Below are 23,261 nucleotides of genomic sequence, written 5' to 3'. Positions count from 1 at the left end.
TTCGTGTTAGATGCAACTTCGTTACATAGAGGTTTGAGTGTACAATGCGTTGACATGAAAGGCCATCCCGGAGCTGGCGATCAATACTGAACGCCTCAACTGCGTTCCCTGGAGCAGAAGTCTCGAGCAAGCGGCACGCGAACCTTTCGCAAGCAGCCCGGCTTCTGCGCACGACTATCTTCATCGTACATAGAATTCTTTCCCTAATTAACACATGCGATCCACCACGAGTATCAGATCCACGCAAGATAATACGTTCGTTTCTCTTTTCGCAGCTAAACATAGTAGGTATCGTGCCAGCAAGTTTATAATTTTTGCAGTTATGTGCTTAGAAGTAGCTTTGTGACAATGCTAAATGCTGCTCTAGCATTACTTTAATTGTGGCAATTAACGAATTTTTGTTCAGCATCTGCTGGTTTCCATGGAGCTTGTTCAGGCTTCATGCTAACGCAATATATAGGACATGCATATATACACAATGTTTATGTAATGACGTCAGGCTAGTGACAGCACAGGGTAGGAATGGCTGGCTTAATTTGAAAAATTATTCAACAAGAAATGTCACGAGCATTTCGACAATTGGACGCCATGGAAGCACTCGATGCCTTGACGAAGACAAGTCCCGTTGTTGCAATGTTGGCTTCAACAATGTACACTATTCAGCGATTCATTACCACAAGCCTCCATGTTCCTCCGACTTGATTGATATGTGGGGTTTCACGTCCCAAAACCACTGATGATTATGAGACGCCGTAGTGGAGGGCTCCGGAAATTTCGACCACCTGGGGTTCGTTAACATGCACCCAAATCTGAGTACACGGGCCTACAACATTTCCGCCTCCATCGGAAATGCAGCCGCCACAGCCGGGATATGAACCCGCGACCTGCGGGTCAGCAGCCGAGTACCTTAGCCACTAGACCACCGCGGCAAGGCATTCCTCCGACTTCAGTCTTGCTTGGCTGAGCAATGTGGTCGCAATGCAACAGGTCCCAAAAAACTATTCTGCTAGTCTGGACAGTTTGAATGCCTGTTTAGTGCTTCTTCATAGAAATGCTCTGATAGAAAATCTCCCCCAAAAGCAAATATACAGCTGGCATGAGTAGTTTCGAGACCACGAGATGAGAAAAATTTGAATTACCCAGCAATCGGTGACTATATTCAATCAAACTGTGCCGTACATGCTGTTCGCGCATTTGAGAAGAGGCCGGTAATCTATATTCAAGTCTGCCAGCCTGAACAGCGAGAAAATCCAGCTTTTTTTTGTTGTGGTCTCTAAACTTTTGATACCAACTGCAGATCAGCCCATTGGCACAGCCATTGGAGTACTTAACACTCCCAGTGGCCCTGCATGCAGTAATAAAAACTCAAACAACTTTTTTTGCATTGTTTCATTGATTCCTCAACAGCATGAATTTATGTATATATTTATAATATGTACATCAACAAACAGACACACACTTTCGGTCGGAAAACACAGTTCTGCAGGTGTAACACGGAAACTGGACATCAAAAAATATATTGGCAAGAGTAAAGCAAAACACAGAGAGAGAGCTAAAAGTGTGTAAGGGCTGATTACACAGCAAGACTTACACGTCCGATAGCAACTAGTGGAATGAAATCCTAGTGGCCGTCGAGCTTCCAACAAGTACTCACAGAGACGAAAAAAAATGTTACGCACTGTATGTGGACAAGTACTACGCCCAACTCTGTTTTGTGTCCTCCGTGTAGCCACCTACATGATGAATTTGCAAAACTAGTTTTTCACTTTTTTTAAAAGTCAGTGCTTTGAGTAAACTGACATGACAGTTTACGAAATTTTGTTACACCACTAGGTGGGAGCATCGTATTGCCCTGAAATTTCTTCTCATCTTGCTCAGTCTCACGGAACTTCAAAACTATTACAGTTTTACATCTTTGGCAGTCACAAGCATAGTCCTTTCATGCCCCTGTATTTTATTTGCCACCTGTACTCATATGCTAATCAGGCACTCACACCCAGAGTCTGCCCTATGATGTTTAGTTTTGCACAACTCGTCAATCTATTACACTAAATACAAAATATGATGAAATGCCACAGGCATGCTGTGCATTTGATATGCAACGTGATACATACATCTAGCTGTTCACAAAAACATCAAGCCTAGTGCTTCTCAAATACTAAGCCTAGAGCAAAACAACCACTGTTATTTACATTGCTTAATTCACTTCCACTTGCAAAATAGTTTTTCTAGCAGTCTATAATGAAAGGCTTGCATGCATATCTGAACATGATGCTCATCACTAAGGGTTCCCAATTATAAACCTTCGGAAAAAAAATTGGTGATACCGTGAGACCTGTCTTCAGCATCTTTTATGCATTCTTACTCCTCACTGCAAATGTTATCGAAGGACTAAATACGTATCCATTTTAGGACAACTTTCAATCGGGGCCAATCGTGTCAAATTGGGGAGACTGGTCACGAGGACACAAAGACAAAAGAAAGCCCTCAGTATCATTTGTAGGCACAGCATTGACGTGTGCGGGCGCACTTGTAGGAAGCTGGACGACGTTGAAACAGACAAGTTCTCATCAAATCTATCACAGACAAAAAAACAAGAAGTTTTGTCACCATCTCAGCCACCGTATATTACACTCCTTGTGCTCCACCTCGCACATGGCAACAGTTGCTTATTACTCACGAACTCAAAGGAAAAAATTTTTTCTTCCTTAAAGGCTCTGGGTACTAACCAGGTTATAATAGTAGAGACGGGAGGTGCGGCACTGTACATCACCAAGGAGAATGCCTCGAGAAGGCATCACTCTAGAAACCGACAAACAAAAAGTGTAGACAATGACCCACATCTTCCAAGAAAATGACCGCTCAAATCGCAGCTGTCGATCTAATGCATACAACCTAGTTTTCTTGTGCATCATGATCGTAAAGGCAAATTTGGGGCAAACAACAAAGCACATATTTGCACTCAAGCAGCGTACCCATCAACCTAGAAAACTGCAAGAGTGCGCCTAACCGGGCTGGTCAGTACACTATAAAGATAGGAACTGCAACTGTCTAACACTGTTTTTATCTTAACCTAAAAAATAACACTTGTGCACTCAACAATCTAACCACATCTAAAGAAAGCTTTCAAAGAATTTTTTGACACCAAACCAGATGCCAGAACCTGCATATAGGCTCACCCATTATGACAGCACTTCTTCAGTACCGATGTGCTCTCAGAGGCTTAAAACCCACACCAAAGTCTGCATGACAATTTTTATATGACGACTGTTACACCACAATCAAACACTTCTTTTTTTCCCTAATAAATTTCAAACTTTCTCGAATGTTACCCTGCCCGAAACGCTAATGGGTTGCTCTTCTTAACAATGCATCAGCCTAAACATCGAGAACTTCAGAGGTCCTTCACTAAGTGCTTAGGCAACCGCTTCAGGTCAAACGCCAATTACCCTGAACGCATGTAACGACTGCTGCACGGGCTGACAAACACACACAATCGAATGATGAGTGCACCTACAGTGATTGTTGCAACACTTGCATGTGTCTTTCTAAACATGCCTCAACTGGATCCCACTCGAGTAGACACACATCATACACACACCAGCCCCTAGAGGGATGCCTGCACGCTGCTTCTAAAGGGACAAGGAATACAGTGAATTCTAGATCCCATCTTGTAGCCTGAATTCGCCCATGTCGTGAGAAATTTTTCACTAAGCAGCGCTTGAGTGACGACCTGCTTGCCAAGAGCGACGCATGCCCGTACTGACAAAGCAGCACTGGTGATGAAATCCCCATACCCCTACGCACAACTGCAGGGTGTTCCTTGTTTATCGCAACTTCGACATCAGTGGCATGCAGCACAAAAGCCGTTAATCACCTGTAACTGGTGGATCGCCATGTAAGACTCAAAGAGCAGTAGTAGTAGAATACGGTGCAGTAAAAGAAAATCAAGACACAAGAAACAATAAAATCACAACTAAAATGACAAAACACTGTCATGGTAAATGCGCTGATCTCACTTTCAACAGCAGAACCAAGATCTACACAGTCTCCGTAAAAGAGTTTATAAGCATTCAGTTCCCAGTGCAGCCAAACCTCAATTACTTATCACCTCAAATTACATATCAGCTGTAAAAATTAGTCGAAAAAGAGTCACGCTACCAGGATGGTTTCGCAAATGTATGTTGAGGAACAGTCACACCATGAGGACAGTGTTGGAAATGAATTTCAATAATCAATTTTAGCCACAAAGCAATTTTGTGAAACATGCAATTTCGTTTTGATGAGGTTTGACTGTATCAAGGTTGCTGCATTACCTGCGACCTGGCAAATAAAACTCAAGCACACTGCATTTGCCAGTCATGACGACAGAGCCAGATCTGCACTCCATGTCAACAGCACAAGTTTTTGATCCTCCATGCACAAAAGAGGTCAAAGTGAACCGGCGTGCCCACAGAAGCATGCATACCACCAGCAAGGAAAGGTAACTAGAGAAACCAGACTTCGTAAAACATGGCACATGACATATACAGCATTCCGTACGCCACAAAATGAAAACCTCAAAGTTTACACACAAGGTTGAGTTCCCAACTGATTGAACGCTCTCCAATGAGGACAAAAGTGCGAGGACGACATTTCGCAAACCAACAGAAGTACTTTGATTAATGCAACCATAAAAGCTTCACCGAACAGAAAACGCGTAGTGATTAGCTTTGAAGCGAAGACCTAAAAATCCACTGTGCAGCGTTCACAGAGTGTGTGTGTCGTTAGGGTTGGAGAGCAGTTGCTAGTACCACGCCCTTCTGCTACAGAGGTACTTGTTAATGAACAGAAAAGAGATGGTTAACTGGCAAACCAAATAAACGAGCCAACATAAAAGAAAAGGGCAGCATACAACACACCTATGTATAAGAACAGCACGTAAAGTTGGGCACTAAAAGAACACAGCCCCAAGGAAGGAATACAACTGTGACACTGCCTCTATGTCTCGTTTGCAAGTGCCACATTTTTAACGAGGCCTCTTTGAAAGCGTGCCAAATGAAGCCGACAAAGAATGTGCAAGTCTGGTCTTTTTTGATCCCTATAAAATAAAAAAAGAAAACTCGGTATGACAATGACATGCAAATATAAGTGCTGGAATAATAACGCAGTAACCTGGCTTTCAATGCACACTGCCGAACTCAAACCTCCTACAATTGTAGATTGTACAGTTGATAAGCTGGCTACAGCAACAAATGTACACCCCCAAAATGTCGAAATAATAATCATAATAATAATGATAATATTAGTAAAGACAACTTATTTTACAGCTCGAGTCTTCAATGACTGGCTCAAAATCAGAACGCCAAAAAGAAAGGCAGCAACAAAAGATAGCATTATGTACAAAAGGGTTGAAAAAAAAAGTATCAATAGTTGAGCAGAAGTCTAGGATAGCGTGCCTAGCACGTGAACACTACTTCAATCCGTGAAAACCCACTCTGTCAAGCCGGTATGCTGAAAAAAAAATAATAATAAAGGCGTACTGCGAGCTATTTTTCACACTAATACTTTGCGCATGCGATTACAGTTTTCTTAGAGATTCGCCAGAGCTGGAAGGCAGAAACTGTACAAAATGAACAGAAAATTTTAAAAAAAACTGCAAAGCACTTTTGTAACTGGATCGAGTGCCTGCTGTCTCGCACCAGGTCACCACATCTGCAGAGCTGTAAGTTACATCATTTGCAATAGTGAGAATGCAGCTTTTGCTAATAAGAGTAGGCTCCCCGTGATTCTTGGTGGTTTAGTCATTTGATCCTGCTAAAAAGTAAAGTGACTTCAAAGTATTTTAAATACTGCTTATTTCTTCAGGTAACACCGTCTTCTGAATATGTGACATTGCACAAATCAGGTTCAGCCGATTCAACTTCAAAGAAGCAGCGAAAGTGCCTGCCCCGCAAGAATGCCGTAAGAGCAGCAACTTACTTCGCCGATTCTAGTTTTTAAATAAAAAAAAAGGGGGGGAGGATGGATGGATTTTGAGCCACTCTCAACGTGGCTCAAAATCAAGCTTCTGCAAGTTTCCTGCTGCCGAAAACTGAGTCGTAGCAAGCCCAACGACTAGCAGTTGTAGGAGATGGGCCAATACAACCAGTCATATATCTTTGACGAGTGCTGGGTTGTATCCACCTGGACACCTGGACAGTGCTTCCGAAATCTCCTTCCAAAACAAACTAGACACATGCGCACACAAGGGTCAACCATACGTAACAATTTGGTGTATGTCGACTTGTGACAAGAACCATTTCTTCGGCAATGGTTGCGAAAACAATGACAAGCACTGAGACAAAAGAAGGCATAAAGTAAACGTCCACGATAGCGTTGGAAACGCGTGCACCCGGTGGCTTTTGCACGTGGACACCACTGCTCTTGTCGTCGCCGCTGCTCTTTCGCTCGCATTTTACCGTTCGCGCCGTGCGGGTGCTGCCGTGCACCCCACATGCCTTTCCTTTGTTTTCAGTCTCTGCACTCTCCTTCTTGCTACAAGCACAGCACTGAGGTCGTGCGAGGAGAGCAGAGGTGAGAAGTGAAAAGTCCAGTCCTTTTCTTGACTAGGCAAGTCCTTGCTGCTTCTCGAATTCGCTCCAGGCATCGTTGAGCTCCATGAAGATGAGCTTGGCTAGTTCTTCATGCTCGGTGCCCACAAGCTGGTCGGGAAGAGAGGACAGCACACAATACAGTTAGAAAGTGGTCCGAACAAGGCAATTCCATATCAACTTTGACTGCCTGTTCCTTAATGTGCACCTATATCTAACAGTTCAAGTATTCTCGCATATTGGTCCTCTGTAAGTACGCTTGCAGTGTGTGAGAATTGTAAGGTGCGGCACTGCCAAAGCTCCTTAAGCTTGGCAGTGCCGCACCTACCCACTAAGCTGTCATGGTAAGCTTGGAAATGCTTTTGGAACAGCTATACTAAGTGCTTGAGAGTGCACAGTAGAAGAAAAATTCACATGACATCAATGATGACAGGTAGCAGTCATAGCATGTTGGTCTGCTTTCAGGTTGAGGGACCAAAGACTTTCACTAATGCAGCCAGCATATAAATTTTGTTCCTATAGTTGATTTTATGGACAAAACAAATAAGGAGAGAAATACAAGCTGCTTAAATCGGGAACAACCATCCCAGGCTGCTACAGTCGATGTACATGTATGAGTATACTACACATTAGTAGTGCGAGTAGCAATATTATGGGTGAGAAGAAAATTTAAGTAACAAACTGAGCGCAGATCGAATCGTATAATTGTATGCTCATACGGTGGCCCGACATCTCGAACCGGAAGTCGATGCAGACTGGCGCTGTAGCCCACAATCCTCTGCGTGAGCCACAATTTTTCTATCCACCTATGGTATCAGCATCAGTAGTTGGCAAGTTAATATGGCAAGTTGGGATACCACAATTCATTGTTCGTGAGTTGCTGCATGGGGGGTTACATTAAAGGGGCCCTGCAACACTTCATCAACTACCCATGGAATGAATTCGCTGAAGGAGCTTACTGCCTTGCGAATTCACCGCCGAAAACATTTTTCGTTTCCGTCCACTATGAAGCTGAGTTGCAAAGATTTGTCACACGCAGCAGCCACATTCTCTCCCCTCTCGTCCTGACGAAAGCGCTGGGAGCTAAGCAGGGATGAATGGCATGGGGAAAGAAAATAAGTCACGCATGCCTCGTGAACTTGAACACTTTATTTTTTTTATTCGAATACACGGCTTTCCAGTGCGATCGCATGTGCATGCGTGGATAAGTTGTGGTCTCTCGCGGCAGCCCCAGTAACGACCAAGCGCCCCAAGCTCAAATTAGCCAATGGCAGATAGAATGGCTGTGATAAGTGATTTTTGAGCTGTAGTGTCATTTGTCGAGAAAATAGAAAGCAACATTTAGCTGACGGAGAATTTATTGTGAATTCCAGGCCACAGGCTGCACTGTGATATTCGGCTCTTGCGTTCTCGGACGCCTCGACCACCGATCGGTAGTGTTTTCTGACCATGCTCGAAAAGTGTTGCAGGGTCTCTTTAGGACACAAAAAGCTACTCAAGCAGAATAATGGGTCAGGTCCTGCACTAGCGTACGCCATCATTCTCTGCCATACGCACCTTGTCGGGATGTACGGCGAGACAGGCCTTACGGTAAAGGCGCTTGACGTCGGCCGGCGACACAAGCTGGTGCATGCCCACCTCGGTCCAGCGGCAGCCCTCCCAGATGACCGTGTGCAGCGAGCACAACAGTGCCCGGATGTTGCGCTCCTTCTTCGTTGTCCAGTCCATGATCTACGGCATTGGCACAGGATCGATGGCCAATGGTTAAGTATGCCTCGTGGGCTGACAACGAGTCATTCCACTGCCAACACTGGCTGTGGCTCCGACAGTACACAGTTGCGAATGCCGCAAACATTTATTGCTTGCATACAGGTAGCGAATATTCTGCACAGGGCTATAACAGCAGTGGAACAAATGGAAAATTAAAGGTCAGCATTCTGAAAAATAATCGTTACAGACTGTATTTTCTTCCTGTTACCTAACAACAAAAGCCCTACCGTACAGTCAAAGCTCATTAATACATACCCATCTAAGTGTACTAACTAGGCTTGTGCAAATAGTCGAAAGCTTCAAATATTCAAACTAATAATGCAGTATTCCAATTCACTTCGAATTGAATTTAAATTATTCAAAATTTTTAATTATTTGAAACTAATGAATACTGCATATTAATACGCATGTGACAACATGTAAAGGTGGTTGCACTGCAGTGGAGTGATGCTAAGCCATGAAAGTACCCGACCAAGTGTATATTAATTCGCATATATTCTTGGCAAAAGTGATTTCACTGCAGTGAAGTGGTGCTATGCCATAGAAACACATACCCATGAGAAATATGCAGCGCAATGAAGCCCCACTTCAAGGTTAAATGAGAATAATACCCTCACATCGATTCATTCTTTGAGTTTAAACGCTTGTTATACCAACTTATACCCCTGACACACGGGCGCCCTAAAGTCCTTTCGACGGGGGGGGGGGGGGGGGGAGGACATCTTCTAAAAAGAAGTTTAAGTGCAGTGACACACTACAAAGAAGTAACTCCTGTCCGGCAAAGATCCTTTTCAATAAAGCAGATCCCGTATCTACCTTTCGGCCCGGAATGGCGTACTCCCAAACGCCCGCAAGACGTCACAAGCACCCTGTTGGCAGCGGCAGTTGCTGTGTCTGGTGCCGTGTGTCATCGGCGCAACTCCTTTCTGTAAATGGTCCCTTTTGCCGACAAAAGGGGTTTACTTTGATGTACTTTACTTTTCCCCACGTGTCGCAGGTATTACATGCTCCAAGCGGAGCACATTTTAAAAGTAACATATTTTTACAGGCTATCACTTGTATTCTACAGAAAGTCAAATTTTTGAGACAGATTTTTGAAATAAGCGAAGTTGCGCTAATCGTTGTAAAAGATGAGTGCTTTAGAGAAAATTACTACTACTCATCAGCTCTTCAATGGCAGTTTCCAATCTTTCTTCTCATACAGGTTTAAAAGCAAAAGAAATAACATACAAGGGACGTACCCACTGGGTTTTGCCACAATTCCATTTTTTTAGCAGAGAAAAACTGCCTAATGCTCATCAACTTTGCGGTCATACTCGGGCCTAAGAAGGTGTCATCCGGCTGCTTGACACGTCGGATCAGTGTATCTTCACCACCCCTGCACTAGACCTTATTTCGAAGCAAGCTGAGCAAATTTATCGTCTCAGAAGACGTCGGAACTTCTCCAGGTGGTTCGTTGTCGCCGTCGTCTCCGCCATCCTCTACTTTAGCGGCCGTTTGCACTCCTTTGACGCCATGCTTGCCACATTCACGGTAAGTCGTCGCTCCTCACAGTCAGGAAAAGAATTCGTACCATTCGGTTTGCGCAGATGAATGGAAAACACAGCTAAGAATAAATCCCGAGCACTCCACTCAGTCAGCGAAAAATCTATACCACACGGTTTGCGCAGACGAATGGAATTCACACTTCACGAAAAATTTTGTGCACAGCATAAAGTTAACGAGAGAAAAACTACACCAAGCGTGGACAGAGGGCCTCCCTGATCAGCACATGTGGCACATGACGTGCTACAGGGTTGCTTGACAAAGTTGATGAGTCGCTGGGCTAAAACATTGCTCACTTCCCATTCGCGTAAGCGTCAACATAGTGGCAGGCGTGGCTAAATAGGAAAACAGATCGTGGCAGCATTGCACAAGTCTTGTGAAATGGTCCGGTGACGGAATTTTCGTCCCACTCTCAATTAAGATTTCGAGTTATCCGCAATCCGACCCAAAAATACCTTGAGATAAAAAAAATATACATGGGACGTATAGGCAAATGTTGGGTGCCGCAGAAAGTTTCGACTTAGCAAATTTTTTAGATGCATATGCAAGTTCGAGTTATTAAGGTATTACTGTTGTGTACAGGTTAGCTGGGCCATGAGAGATATGCTTATTTTTCTTTATAGTATGCGATACATATACTAGGCAAATTCGATTCAAAATTATTCGACCAAAATCACTATTGGCTCCGAACTTAAAATTCACTATTTGCACAAGCCTAGTACTAATGGTCAAAATCTAGTTGCAACGAATCCCCCAAACGAGCCTCATAAAGATTAATGCATTTGCGTGCCGCTTAAGCCAAAGTGTTCGCCATACGCCTACCGGTTAGTGCGTACTAACAGCGTACCGTGATAACATTTTGCACCCTAAAATTTTACTGCAACACTGAACTTTCAGACGCCACAATGTGCTGTGAACGGTTTTCGGTCATGTTGATAAGTGTGTAGATCAGCCAATCAGTTATTATGACTTCCGAACGATTGTGGTGATGACTTTGAAAGTGATCATTGGGAAAAAATGAAGGCGAGGTGGCGGTCACCGACAAACATGCTGGTATGACTTATCACCGCGAAAAGCCTTATGACAATATTATAATATAGATCGACCTTTTTTTTTTTTTTCACAACTAGTTATCAATCTATATTAACGACCAAATAATCTTTACCTATATTTATGATCAAACCAACCAAAAGCACCAAGCTTATGGCGTTAAACTGCCGTGCCCGCTGTTCTTCAAGCAGTTCCTGCTACATGCGCATGTTATATACCATAAAATCTAAAATAAAGACCACCCCAGGCCCCCCCCCCCCCCCCCCCTCCGTTTCTTGACTAAGTAATTAACAAAAAGGTTGTTGATGCAATAGCCGCATACCAGCTTTTGAAAGCCCCCGCGAAATGCAGCCACTCCGCCATGTTTGCGATGAAACCAAGTTTCTAGCCCGCCAGACGTGCTTCCGGTACCGCCATCCAGCATGCAGCTGCACTGTCCTGAGGCCTCGCCACCTCGCTCTTTGTTCGCTTCACAATTGCGGTGACGGTTCGCATTTGCTTGTCCGCGGTTGTGACAATGTCACGACGGCAGAGTTAGACAGGCGACTTCAAGCGCCAAGTACTTTTTGCCGAAGACTCGACCAACTGTGCCACACAGCGCGAGTTCTGTGTGACTGAGAACTTGATTAGGGGTTGGCGAAAGCAGCAAGACAAGCTGTTTGCGTGCAACGGACGGCGTCGTGCTTTTCGCAGCGCAGCAACCGGCAGCAATAGCAGCGAGGATGACATCGTTTGGGAAGATGTGGATGCTTGCGAAGAATCCAATGACAACAACATTCTTGATACATCTAACGAAGATGACCGCACCGGCAGCAATTAGGGCGCTAAGTTATGCAAATAAAGGTGTGCTAAGCTTCAATTTTTCTGTTTCTATATACATAAAAAAGGAGGGGGGGGGGGCAGACTATTTGAATGCTTTTTTTTTTGTTTTTTTTTTTAATTTCTCATCTAACACTATAATTAGGGGTCAACCTATATTTGTGTCCTATTTTCGAGTAAATACAGAAATTAGCAGCAAGAAATGACACACAAGTAAGTTATTTGCAAACAGAAGCACCATGTCATATACACTCAAACCTTCATACAAAACTCTGATATAACAAAATATCGGTTATAACGAAGTAAATGAAGAATAGTCTTGCAATAGATATAATGTAGGAATAACCTTTATGAGAAATTTTTGGATATAATAAGCTTATTTTCGTGTAAGATGCAACTTTGTTATGAGGTTTGAATAAATGAGCAAGTGTGAATGATCTGTGGCTTACTTTTAAAGATATTGTCTTTGAATGCGTGGAGCGTTTCATACCGAAAATCGTTAAAAAAACTGAATGCCGGAACCCCTAGATTACAAGAGAAACGCTACATTTACAGCAAAAACTTAAACGAATAAAAAGCAAAAGAGCGAAATCTCATGATAAAGCTGCTTATACACCGCTGATAGCTAACCTGTCGGGCGAACTAAAACTGCAAACTGTGCGCGACAAGGAAAGATACCACGAAACATCGCTTTCAACTTTAATCAAAACATCACCCGAGAAATTTTGGAGGCTTATCACGCCAACATCTCGCTCGATTGACTCATTCACGATAAGCGGCCAAAGAACATGCAATGAAGAAATAGTTTGTTCCGCCTTCAACAACCACTTCAAGTCTGTTTTTACTTGTGATAATGGCATCCTTTCTGATTTTTCAATATCGCTCCCACCTATTCCAGACTTAGTCATTTCCGAGAATGGCATTTTAAACTTACTGCTGAATCTGGATGTTAAAAAATCAACCGGGCCAGATGGCATTCCAAATGCCTTCTTGAAGCGCTACGCAGAATGGTGTTCTCGCTATTTGTTTATTTTGTATACCCATTCGTTGATTGAGGGCCAACTGCCAGATGACTGGAAGATCGCCAAAATTAAGCCTTTACACAAAGCGGGAGACAAGTCATCTATTCCGAATTACCGACCGATTTCTCTTATATCAACATCATGTAAAATTCCAGAACACATTATTCATAAACATATAATTACCTTCCTTAATTCTCATAAAGTATTAACAAATGTTCAACATGGGTTCAGGCGGGGCTTTTCAACGAATACTCAATTAGTGGAAATTACACATGACTTTGCTCAAGCAATTAACGAAGGGAAGCAGACGGATGCCATATTTATGGATTTTCAAAAAGCCTTCGATAATGTTTCGCATGCTAAATTACTTCACAAATTAACTTGTATTCTACAAAACAAAAAGATCCTTGACTGGATAACAGCATACCTAACAAACAGGCGTCAATTTGTTACGGTAAAAAATACATCTTCTAAACACGCTCCTGTAAACTCAGGCGTTCCTCAAGGATCCGTCCTTGGGCCTCTTTTTTTTTCTGTTATATATAAATGATATCGTCACTGACCTTTCTGTTTACATTAGGCTGTACGCCGACGACTGTGTCTTATATGAAAAGATCACCTCAGTTGATGATCAAATTAAACTAAATCGGAACTTTCTAAAAGTAATTTCGTGGTGTGACAAATGGCAGATGCCTGTTAATTTTGCTAAAACAGTTTTTATGAGAATTACCCTTAAAAAAGACTCTCTTTTGTTCCAGTACTCCACCAACAATACAATTCTGTCAGAAGTAACTCAATACAAGTACCTTGGTCTCTGGATTACAAAAATCTATCCTGGTCAAAGCACATAGATTTTGTAGCAGCTAAATCTCTCCGTAAACTTTTTTTCCTAAGGCGTTCTTTAAGATCAACCACACCAAGTATTCGTCTCCTCGCTTACAATGCCATTATCCGTCCTATACTGGAGTATGCTGTGGTCATATGGGACCCGTTCACTCAGACTGATATCCAAAAACTTGAAAGGGTGCAAAAAAAGGTTGTTAGGTTCATTTATAACTCATATGGTCCTACTTCGATTACAAAACTTCTCTTGAAAAGCAAATTTCCAAACATTCCGGACCAAAATCGAATATTGCGCTTAAAATTTCTTTTCCAGTTAATAAAAGGTCACTATGCAGTCGACACATCACATATCGTTCACTTTTCATTGGGTTACGGAACAAGACAGAGACACAATCTTACTATCTCTCCATTGATGCAACGAACAAATTGTTTCAAATATTCTTTTTTTCCGAGGACTATCGTGGATTGGAACAATCTACATAACGATGTTGTTACCCTAAATACATTGTCTGCATTTGAAGAGTCACTGCAGATATGATTGTTATCTATGTTTGTACCTTGCTTTTTGTTGATTCTCTAGTCTCGAAGAATCACTGCAGCTATCAGTTACATAAGTTTGTATTACATTTGTTTTTTATTGTTTGTTTGCCTGTTTTCACTGATGTTTATGTTTATGTTTTGTACCACCCCTGCTATGATCTTGTAAAAGATCGCAGTACCAATAAATAAATTTAAAAAAAACAATTTGTTAGCAATTACACATCAGAATGGAGGTGATGTATTTCATTAAATAATGAGTTCATGAAGACAAGATGGCACACTCAAAACAGATAACCGGGTTCCCTGATAGTTATTCAAAAGAAGCTAAACTTAAATTATCCAGAGCCTACTGTATGTGCAAGTGGAGGCCCTGCCCCCTCACCATGAGCTTTATTGGGTCCATCTCTTTGGCCATCTCTGCCCGGCGAAGCTCAGCAATCGTCTTCGGACCTGTGTCCTTCTTGCCAAAACCCGAGAAGCCCTGCGTGCCCAGAAGGTCCTCGAATGTGTCCTCCGTCAGCTTTGCCTTCTGGCCTGAGTACATGGACAATGCAGAAAAAAAGAAAAAGGTAACCATAAGAATTGGGCGCACTTCTAGGAAGCAAGTAAAATTTGTGTGAAAACAAGAACAAGATGACTGTCGGTGCATGCAAACAGGCGCAGTATGCAAGCAATCAGTTTACCATGTCAGCACTTCCTCTATTTTCTTCAATACCAGTCAGATGCACTTGATCCATCCATGTTCACCACCCACTCGTCTTGTTCCTTCCTACTGCACTCCTACATTCCTACTTTGATATAACTAACATGACTTAACGAAATATCGGTTATAACGAGGTAAATCAAGAATAGTCTCACAATAGATGTACAGTCAATGACATACTTTTATAACAAATTGTTCTATATAACGAACTTATTTTCATGTAATATGCAACTTTGTTATAATGAGGTTTGAGTGTATACCCTGTCGGCTAGCCTTCACATTTGCTTTACAATTATGGGCAAGTGTACCGTTTCAGTGGAGCCCCACGGCAGTAGTCAGTGTAAGCAATATTTGATCAGTCGTGTTCTTATACACGGGACGTGTCTTGCACCTATCATGATCCCTCTGTTGGCCATCATGCTGGCTCTGTTAGACACTGTGTACTGAGATGGCGCGTCCCATTTCTTGGTGCCAGGCATGCTACCAAATGGACAGCATTGCTTTGAGCCACAGAAGTCTGACACACACATGCTATAGGAGAGGGCTGGCACATCTAATGAATCTGCATGGGAACATGCTCAACGAACATGAGATCTAAGCATTTGTACCGTTTAGGTGACGTCATACCATGACAACTCCCTGAACTAAGGCGGACCAACAGTTCCCGTTAGGAAGCGAGCATTTGCAATTCGCATTGAAAAATAAAATAGAGAGGGCATTAGCTTTGCTAATCTCTTAACAGTCTATTGCACCGTAGCGGTGCCAAAAATGACGACGCTGATGGCAATGAAAATGACGATGATCACCGACCAGAACTGGTTGTGCAGTATATGACGCATCGATATGCCCTACGATACATTTCGAATGACTGAAAACAACCAGCAACCACCAGGGGAACGTGCATAGGCATCATATTCGCAAACCTCAGGCTAGATCAGATACCACAAAACAGTAATAACAAAAGCAAAATGAAATTCGCAACTCGACAAAACATACCTGTTATGACCAACCAACAAGGTGTATTTAAATACGTTGTATATAACTGCACACCGCTTTGTCACTGATTCATGTGCATGAGCGGTCAATGTCACGGGTGATTTACGATAACACGAAACGGTACCACTGCTTTGCCCACTTATCATTCACTTCGTGCACATTCAGTGGTTTTTAATGCAATAGTGTTGAAGAGCTCGTCTCGCAGAAATGCGTCGGCGTTGGTGTCAGCATCGGCGGTTGAGAGCGAAAAATCATCATCTTTGTGCGACCAAAAAATCAAGCAAGACGCACATAAGATAAATAATAAAGAAATCTGGGTCTGAGTGGGGATCGACGTCGGGTCGGTTGCGTGGCAAACGGGTGTTCTACCACACAGCCACGCCTCAGTGTGTAAATACCGCGAAGGTAACTTCCTCTGCTTGGAAATGCAGTGAAAGCAACTTTCATGCTTTACAAACACGTGCGTCCTGTATACACGCGTCACATTAAAACATGAAATATTGCCGTAATGTGTGGTACAAGCATACAGTGCCATCAGGCGTCAGTACATGGGATCGTAATAATGACTTCATAGTCAAAAGCTGGTGGGTGCATAGCAAGTTTGAAAACATTTTATACACTAAGTGCTCGAAGTACGCACTTGGAACAGAATAATGCTATCAAGTTCTACTCTTAAAGGTGAAACGTAACAATCCCCAATTTTTTTTTTCCTGAGGAGAAGGGTAAGTTTCTTCAGTTTGATATTGAATATATTGCTTTTTAAAGGCATGTCTTGATGCACACGAAAAAATTCAATCATATAATAAGTCAATTTAGCATAACAAAATTTATTGTCCTACGGGCTAATATTGTCTTTCCTGATTCACAAAATAATGGCCTCTTCCTGAAAGTGGCAAATTCCATAACACATCAAGACAACAAAGCCAACTTCAGTATCTAAACAAGTGGTGCGCGAAGGGCTGTAACATGAGGAAAGGCTTATTTTCCATGACGAAAAATGGCCAACACAGGCGTTTCGTTCACTGGACCTGGTTAACCTTCCAGCCTCTCTAATGCTTTTCTCTCCCCCTTTCCTTTCTGCCTTCACAGAACAACATATCTGACACACGACTCGAAAAAAATGCAAATTGGTGGTTAAAATAAATGGCCAAGCAAGTGCTGCCACCTGTGAAGAAACACACAAACTAGCTTGCAAACAAGCGATTCTCATTCAAAACACTCACGGGGAGACTATCTCAAGTGGACCAGAAGCACTCGCCCAAACGGTTTGAGCATGGCTGGGCAAGGACGTGCAGTGCTTGTCCACAATGATTGACGGATTAAAAGAGTATCGATACAATTTTAAGGCATCACAAAAAGGGCATTTTTTTGTTTCGTTGGCATGCAGTGTGTGTTGTCCCCCCACATCGAAGCTAGGAAACATGTATAAGGTGCTTTACTTTCATTTGAAAGTTTTCTGTTGCCCAACATCTCCAATATACAACTCTACCACTATGGGCATTATCACAACGAGTCCTGTACACAGTTAGCCGACTTTCCGAACTCTTCATCCTACATGCAGCCGAAATTGCTGTCATAAGCGGTGGATGCCAATTCACCCTTTCTTATACACAACACATACAGTGTCACAGTGTTGTCCTTTACGAGAGAGAATTCACGAGCGTGTGACCTGAGCTCTGCAGTGGCTGCAGACAGCACCATCAACCGACATCTGAAGTAAGCACGTCCACCTTTGAAGTCAACCACTAGGAAACAAGATAATGAGTCATGGCGAGCGGACACGCACAGCTAGATTACGCTACCATTCCGGTCTGGCAATGGGCAATGCTGACAAAACCGGGCGTGCTTTCATTAGCTGCCAGTTGATGGTGCTCTAGGACAGCGGGCGCAAAGCGCAGGCTAGGCGCTCAAGCGTTGGCTTTCATAAAGGATGACTGTGTGGTACAACTAACAGCGAACTGCAGAGTGCTGCAAGCACACCAAGAACTGCTGTGCCCCAGTGAACCCCTATCAGATTTTAGTGTTCAGCATTGGTAATTTTATTAAGAGCAATAAAATTAAAATTTCTGAAATTCACATCAGTGGTACAATTAATCCAGACGGAGGTGTTCCGTTCGTTACGTCAAAAAGTGGGTGGTCCGCATCGGTCGCGAGGACGAGGGGAAGCGAACAGCCAATGTGGAAAGTGGAGGCCTGCGTCACAATTTTGACGTCGGTTTGAGGACCAATTGAGCGCAATTAAAACGTGACGCGTCCAGTGTCTCCGACCTGCGAAGGATGCGTCCAGTGTCTCCGACCTGCGAAGGATGCGCCCAGTGTCTGCGACGGACGCACTTGGTGCCTCTGCAAGGGACGCAGCACACTCGTAATACCACGGAGTGAATGATGATGAGTGGGGCGAAGCTTGAAAGGGTTTCATTGGTAAACCGTGAATCCTCCCTCCGTCCGTTCATCTGTCCATCTGTCCGTACGTCTGTGCATCTGTCCATCTGCCAGTCTTTCTGTCCATCCGTCTCTCTGTCTGTCCGCCCGTATGTCTTTCTACGACAACGAACACTGACAGACAGACGGGGCAGTTATGACAACGAAGGGAGGATTGAGCCGCAGCGTATGTGCATTAGGCCCGCTGCGATGCCAAGTTCTCAAAGTACCCGAATACCGAAAGGCGCGAAGCCCTAACATTTGAATCCAATTCATGCCACCTCGCAGCCATATCAATCCATCCGTTTCATTTCGGACGGTCTCTGCGACTGTTCTTCCCCCTCCGTCCGAGAAACGAACAAAAACAGACATGTGACACCTTGGCTCAAGTAGCATAAAATGTCACGGCATTCATCACGGCTCAAATGGGCCATTCGCGTGCGACTAGATGGAGTGGAATGCCTCTGTCAGAGTTTGGCTCATGTGAAATATAACATCACGGCAGTCGTCACGACTCAAATGGGCTAATCGCGTACGACTCGATGGAGCGGAGCACCTCCATCCAAATATGGCTCACGTGACAGAATGTCACGGCATTCCCCATGGCTCATATGTGCCAATCACGAGCGACTCAATGAAACAGAACGCCTTCGTCCGGATTTGGAACGGTATAAAAATGCACCACAGAACTCTTAAGGGAGAGAGACAAGAGAAACGTGGCAGCGGCCAACGTGGTTGTGCCGTTTTCTTGCCACTTTGTTTGGAAAGCCAAGAAGAGGGACGGCGGCTACTGTGTCCGGCCGCTCTGTTTCGGCCCTAGAAATAAAATGACAAGATCGGCATGGCAATGTGGGCTGCCTTCACGACGTCTCACGTTTCGACTCTCTCTCTACAAAGAAATGGTGTGTATTTGTGCGAGTGAGGCTCGTTAAAATGCATTTGCTGTTTCAGTGAGCAATTTTGCAGAGAACAGTGCTGCTAACCAGTAAACCTGTCAAATGCACAGCTGAGGATGACACAGTAAGGTGCCGAGAAAACTGCCAGTATGCAATGAACAGCAACGCCATTACCTTGTTCGTCGAGTGAGGGAATGTGACATCCCTAAGCGACTCGGAAGACGCAACAGAGACAACAGTGAAAGACTTCTGTTTAAGCTTGACAATGTGGGTTTCTTCAGTATGCAGTTAAAGCAAAGCACAAAGGTTATCCTGTGTTCCTCACAAGGGACACAAGTGCAGTGACCAGGATTGAGCCTATAGTCTCCACCTGGCCACGAAAAACACCCCACAGAAACATGGGAATGCACAAAAAGGCACAGGTGAAAGGTGAAACGACATGGCTTGTCTCCTGCTACGCACACTTCAGCCCCATTTTCATCATGGGTAACAAACCTGCCTAAATAATAGGTGTATTAAAGGGAACCTGAAGCACCTTTCTAGAAAAATATTACATTAAACCTTTCAGGGGTATCAGGCAGGCGGCCGCGTTAAACCTAATTCAAGGGTTAACGTTATTAGAGTATATGCCATGTCTGAGAGATCTGCATCTAAAAACGTATCTCTAGAGGCAGCATTTGTTGTGGCGAAACACAATGTCTTTCAAATTTCTGTTGAGAGTTGCGAAAGCTGTGTTACGTCAAGTTGGCATTGCGCAAGAAAGACCGGAAACAGGCGGCGTGCTCCAGCCAATCAGGAGAGATCGAATTGGACACATCCACGAATTGGACATCGCGAGAATAGCTCCCCTGGCATCATACTCCACAGTAACATTTGGCTTATGAGGTCTCAGTATTCTCGACTACCAATCAGCAGATTTTTTGAGACGCCAGTTTTTATAGATGTGCACAAGCGTTATCAGCTAGGCCTATTGGCATGCAAAGACGTTCAAAGCAGAGACTGTCAATTCGCAAAATTTTTCCTAACCATTGCTGTAAGGTGCCCCAGCCGGAGCTGCAGTTTTTTCCACAAACACACTTGCGCCACCGGGTGCAGCTGCAGCGCTGTAGTTAGGCTTAGCAGGCCCCGCTGCTGTGCCTGTCTGAGCAGCTGGGGGAACAGCGCTGCCAGGTCTCCACTTTACGCCGTTGGCACCGGCACCGCCAACCTGTGTGCCACTTCCAGTCGGCTGCGGGCTGCTCGTAGCTGTGGCTGACTTCGGTTGCGACCAAGCAGGGAAGCCAGTCGCGGTTGCCGCTCCAGTCTTGGAGGCTGCACCGGCACCGGTGGAGCCACCAGTCAGGTTTCCTGTAGCCATAATAATATAATTACTGTTGAGCTTTCATGTACCAATAATAAATGGCAATTCATTACTGTGAATATTGCAAAAATAAATTGGGTACGTGAACCGACCTAGGTCTGCAAACGGGTCGGCCTTGCGCCCGAGCGCCTCGAGGTTTGGCGTGGAAGCATTGCGCGTCAGCCCAGATGCCGGGGTCCCCGCTGCGCTACCACCCGTCGAGGGCACGAGCGGCACCCACGTGCTGCCTGGGAACAGGGTGTCCCATGTCCCTGGCATGGTGTCGAGTTTGGCGGCTCCTCCGCCACTCTGAGTCGTCGCTGTAGAAGTGGCAGCCATGTTGAAGGCTGATACGCTGTTTGGGATGCCACCCTGCTTGTGCTGTGTGAGGGCCAAAGAAAAATAAAATATGAAAATAATAAAATAACATGTCTGCAGAAACAATGGACTCTAAATAGTGTCTTTATGTTCACACTGACATAGTATTTCCTCACTTCTAAGGCTCATTCTTTATCTAAGAGTAGTATAAAAAAAACAGTGTCCCTTATGTATTGAACAACTCAAATGCAAAATCCATATATTTCTTCTCAGTTGATGCATTCATCCTCCTCTATCTTAAAAAGCCTTCCCCACCTAAAAAATGCATTTAATTGATATTGATAAGACCAACCGCGATCCCTTCAAGTCTGTCATGAAGGAAGACTACTGTAAATTGCCAACACCCATGTGGATATGACGGTATCTGTGCTGCCAATGATGCTTCATTACAACCAGGTTTCAACTTCATATCTATGCAGCTTATGTACCTATGAACATTATTTACGGCATTGCTCAATTGTAGGCTGGTGCGAATAGTAAACTTTAGGTTAGAAGCGAATAGTGATTTAGGTCGAGTAATTTTGAATCAAAGCCCAGAGTTGCGCACATTTCTATAGCTTTTATGCGGGTGCACTCCGCTGTCATAAGTAGCGTCCTTGCATGCGGCTCCTGGACGAATTCGGTGAGTAGCGTTTCCAGTTCGGGGTGCACTGCAGTCAGTCCACGAAACAGTTTCTTTTTGGCTGCTGTAGGGTGTGATGCGTTGCTTCTGGCTCTTCCAGTATGAGACGCTTTTCTCCTATGCACCGAATAACCAATGTGCCGCCAGGTTGCTGTGCGCTTCAACATACTTCATAACTTTTTTTTTTATAGCCTATCATTAACTGCTGTCGACTACCACTCATTTCTAAAGAAAATAGAAAAAAAAAAGAAACTGCAGACTGACAGAGATAACTGAAGCAAAATGGCGTTGCCAGTACACTGTAGGTCTTGCATAGTTTTGCCCAACAGCGCCGCTGCTGATGCTCACGATGGCAATGGAGGCCTTCAACTTCAGCTGCCCGTCATAGCGAGACTTCAACATTATTATCTGCCAATGACCGATATATAAAACGAGGATCGGCTTTTCATTGCGTCCTCCGAGAAAAAAATTCGACCTATATTCCGGACCTATATTACGATTTTTAGGGTACGTTGACAGCGATGAAATATTACAAGCGCGAGACACTCGGACTAGCAACTTTTGCTGACCAAGCTTACAGCACAGCTTACAGGGTATTGCACCTGAATGTATGAAACGGAGTACCGTGACCTCAGTAACTCTGTGCCTCAGCGTCCCACCTGTGGTGTGTTCCCTGCGCTGACACTGGTGCTAGCCCAGCCGGGAGCAGCAGAAGCCGGGGTGGCCGTGCCAAACGGGTCGAAGAGGTCGGCCCCACCCTTGGTGACTGTCGGAGACTTGGCATCCAATAGGTTGACAGTGGGAACACCCGACGCAGGCGCTGCCCCCGTGGAATTGGCGGCAAACGGGTCGAAGGCCGGGGCGCCAGGCGACGAGAGGTCCCCGATCAATGGTGGTTGCGCCGACTGCGAGGCAAGCGATAACACAATCCATGACAGAGTCAGTTTTATGACGTAATATCAGAGGTGATTACTGTTATCGACACACCACATACTGAGTAACAATGACAAGAATAATGTCTCAAATATAGTGATCCAAATAATTAACTACCTAACATATCTCAGTAAGTGGCACTCCTGTTAAACAGAACACACTTTGCCGGTTCCTTCAGGTTCAGATAACAAGAGCCTACTAATTGTCCAGCAAAAGGCGATTTTAGGCCGAAGTGGCAGGATTTTTGGACTAGGTCAAGAAAGACGACCAGCAAGCAGAAAAACTACACAAAGCCTACACACAGTGAAGCCCATGCTAGACAAACATGTTTGCAATAGTCAATATTAATTTAAGATGTATCATAGGTAATACCTTATTTATTATGTCCCCATTCATATGTCAAATGAGTTCAGTAGCAACCATCAGTTTGCTGTAAATAAAGAACATTCTGCATGGGGAACATTCTGCGAAGAACACGTGCTGCTTTCCTTTAGCTAAGCCAGCACTGACCCTGTGGTTGACGAGAAGGTCAAAGTTGGACGTTGGCTGGCTGGACAAAGAAGTGCCCAGGAGGTCGTCCAACGAGCGGTCCGAGGGTGCTTTACCCTCTCCACCACTACCCTCATCAACGGAAAAGCTCCCCAGGTTGAGAAGGTCCGCCTCCTTTGCCTTGGACCGCGGTGGACGTGCCGGTGCACTGCTATTCGTGGCCACCATGTTCCCACTGTCTGATGCTGAAAGCTTGCGCATGGGGCCCAGCAGGATCTGGAATGAGTGAGATGCAGAGGAGGTGAAGCAACAACTCCTTGCAT

The 23,261-nt window shown here is 44.3% G+C and overlaps 1 protein-coding gene across 2 annotated transcripts in view; it reads right to left on the bottom strand.

Annotated features, from left to right (window-relative positions):
- Positions 1–6,090: 6,090 nt before the first annotated feature.
- Positions 6,091–23,261, bottom strand: part of aux (cyclin-G-associated kinase) — a 57,367-nt gene continuing 40,196 nt past the window's right edge. The window contains exons 20-26 of one of the 2 annotated variants that reach the window (XM_037432247.2): positions 22,960–23,214; positions 22,176–22,421; positions 20,630–20,897; positions 20,204–20,524; positions 14,544–14,695; positions 8,130–8,303; positions 6,091–6,683 (exon numbers count right to left, since the gene is read on the bottom strand). In XM_037432247.2, the coding sequence (XP_037288144.2) occupies positions 6,588–6,683; positions 8,130–8,303; positions 14,544–14,695; positions 20,204–20,524; positions 20,630–20,897; positions 22,176–22,421; positions 22,960–23,214 (1,512 nt within the window). In that variant the 3' untranslated portion in view covers positions 6,091–6,587. Of the gene's footprint in view, positions 6,684–8,129; positions 8,304–8,330; positions 8,467–14,543; positions 14,696–20,203; positions 20,525–20,629; positions 20,898–22,175; positions 22,422–22,959; positions 23,215–23,261 lie in introns of those variants that run through there. The other variant, XM_075875338.1, reaches the window with a different exon arrangement.

The sequence above is a fragment of the Rhipicephalus microplus genome, chromosome 10 (assembly GCF_043290135.1).
Source record: "Rhipicephalus microplus isolate Deutch F79 chromosome 10, USDA_Rmic, whole genome shotgun sequence".
In the NCBI taxonomy this organism is placed as follows: Eukaryota; Metazoa; Arthropoda; class Arachnida; order Ixodida; family Ixodidae; genus Rhipicephalus; species Rhipicephalus microplus.
The sequence above is the reverse complement of the archived record's forward strand: the minus strand, read 5'-3'. Positions and strand labels throughout refer to the sequence as shown.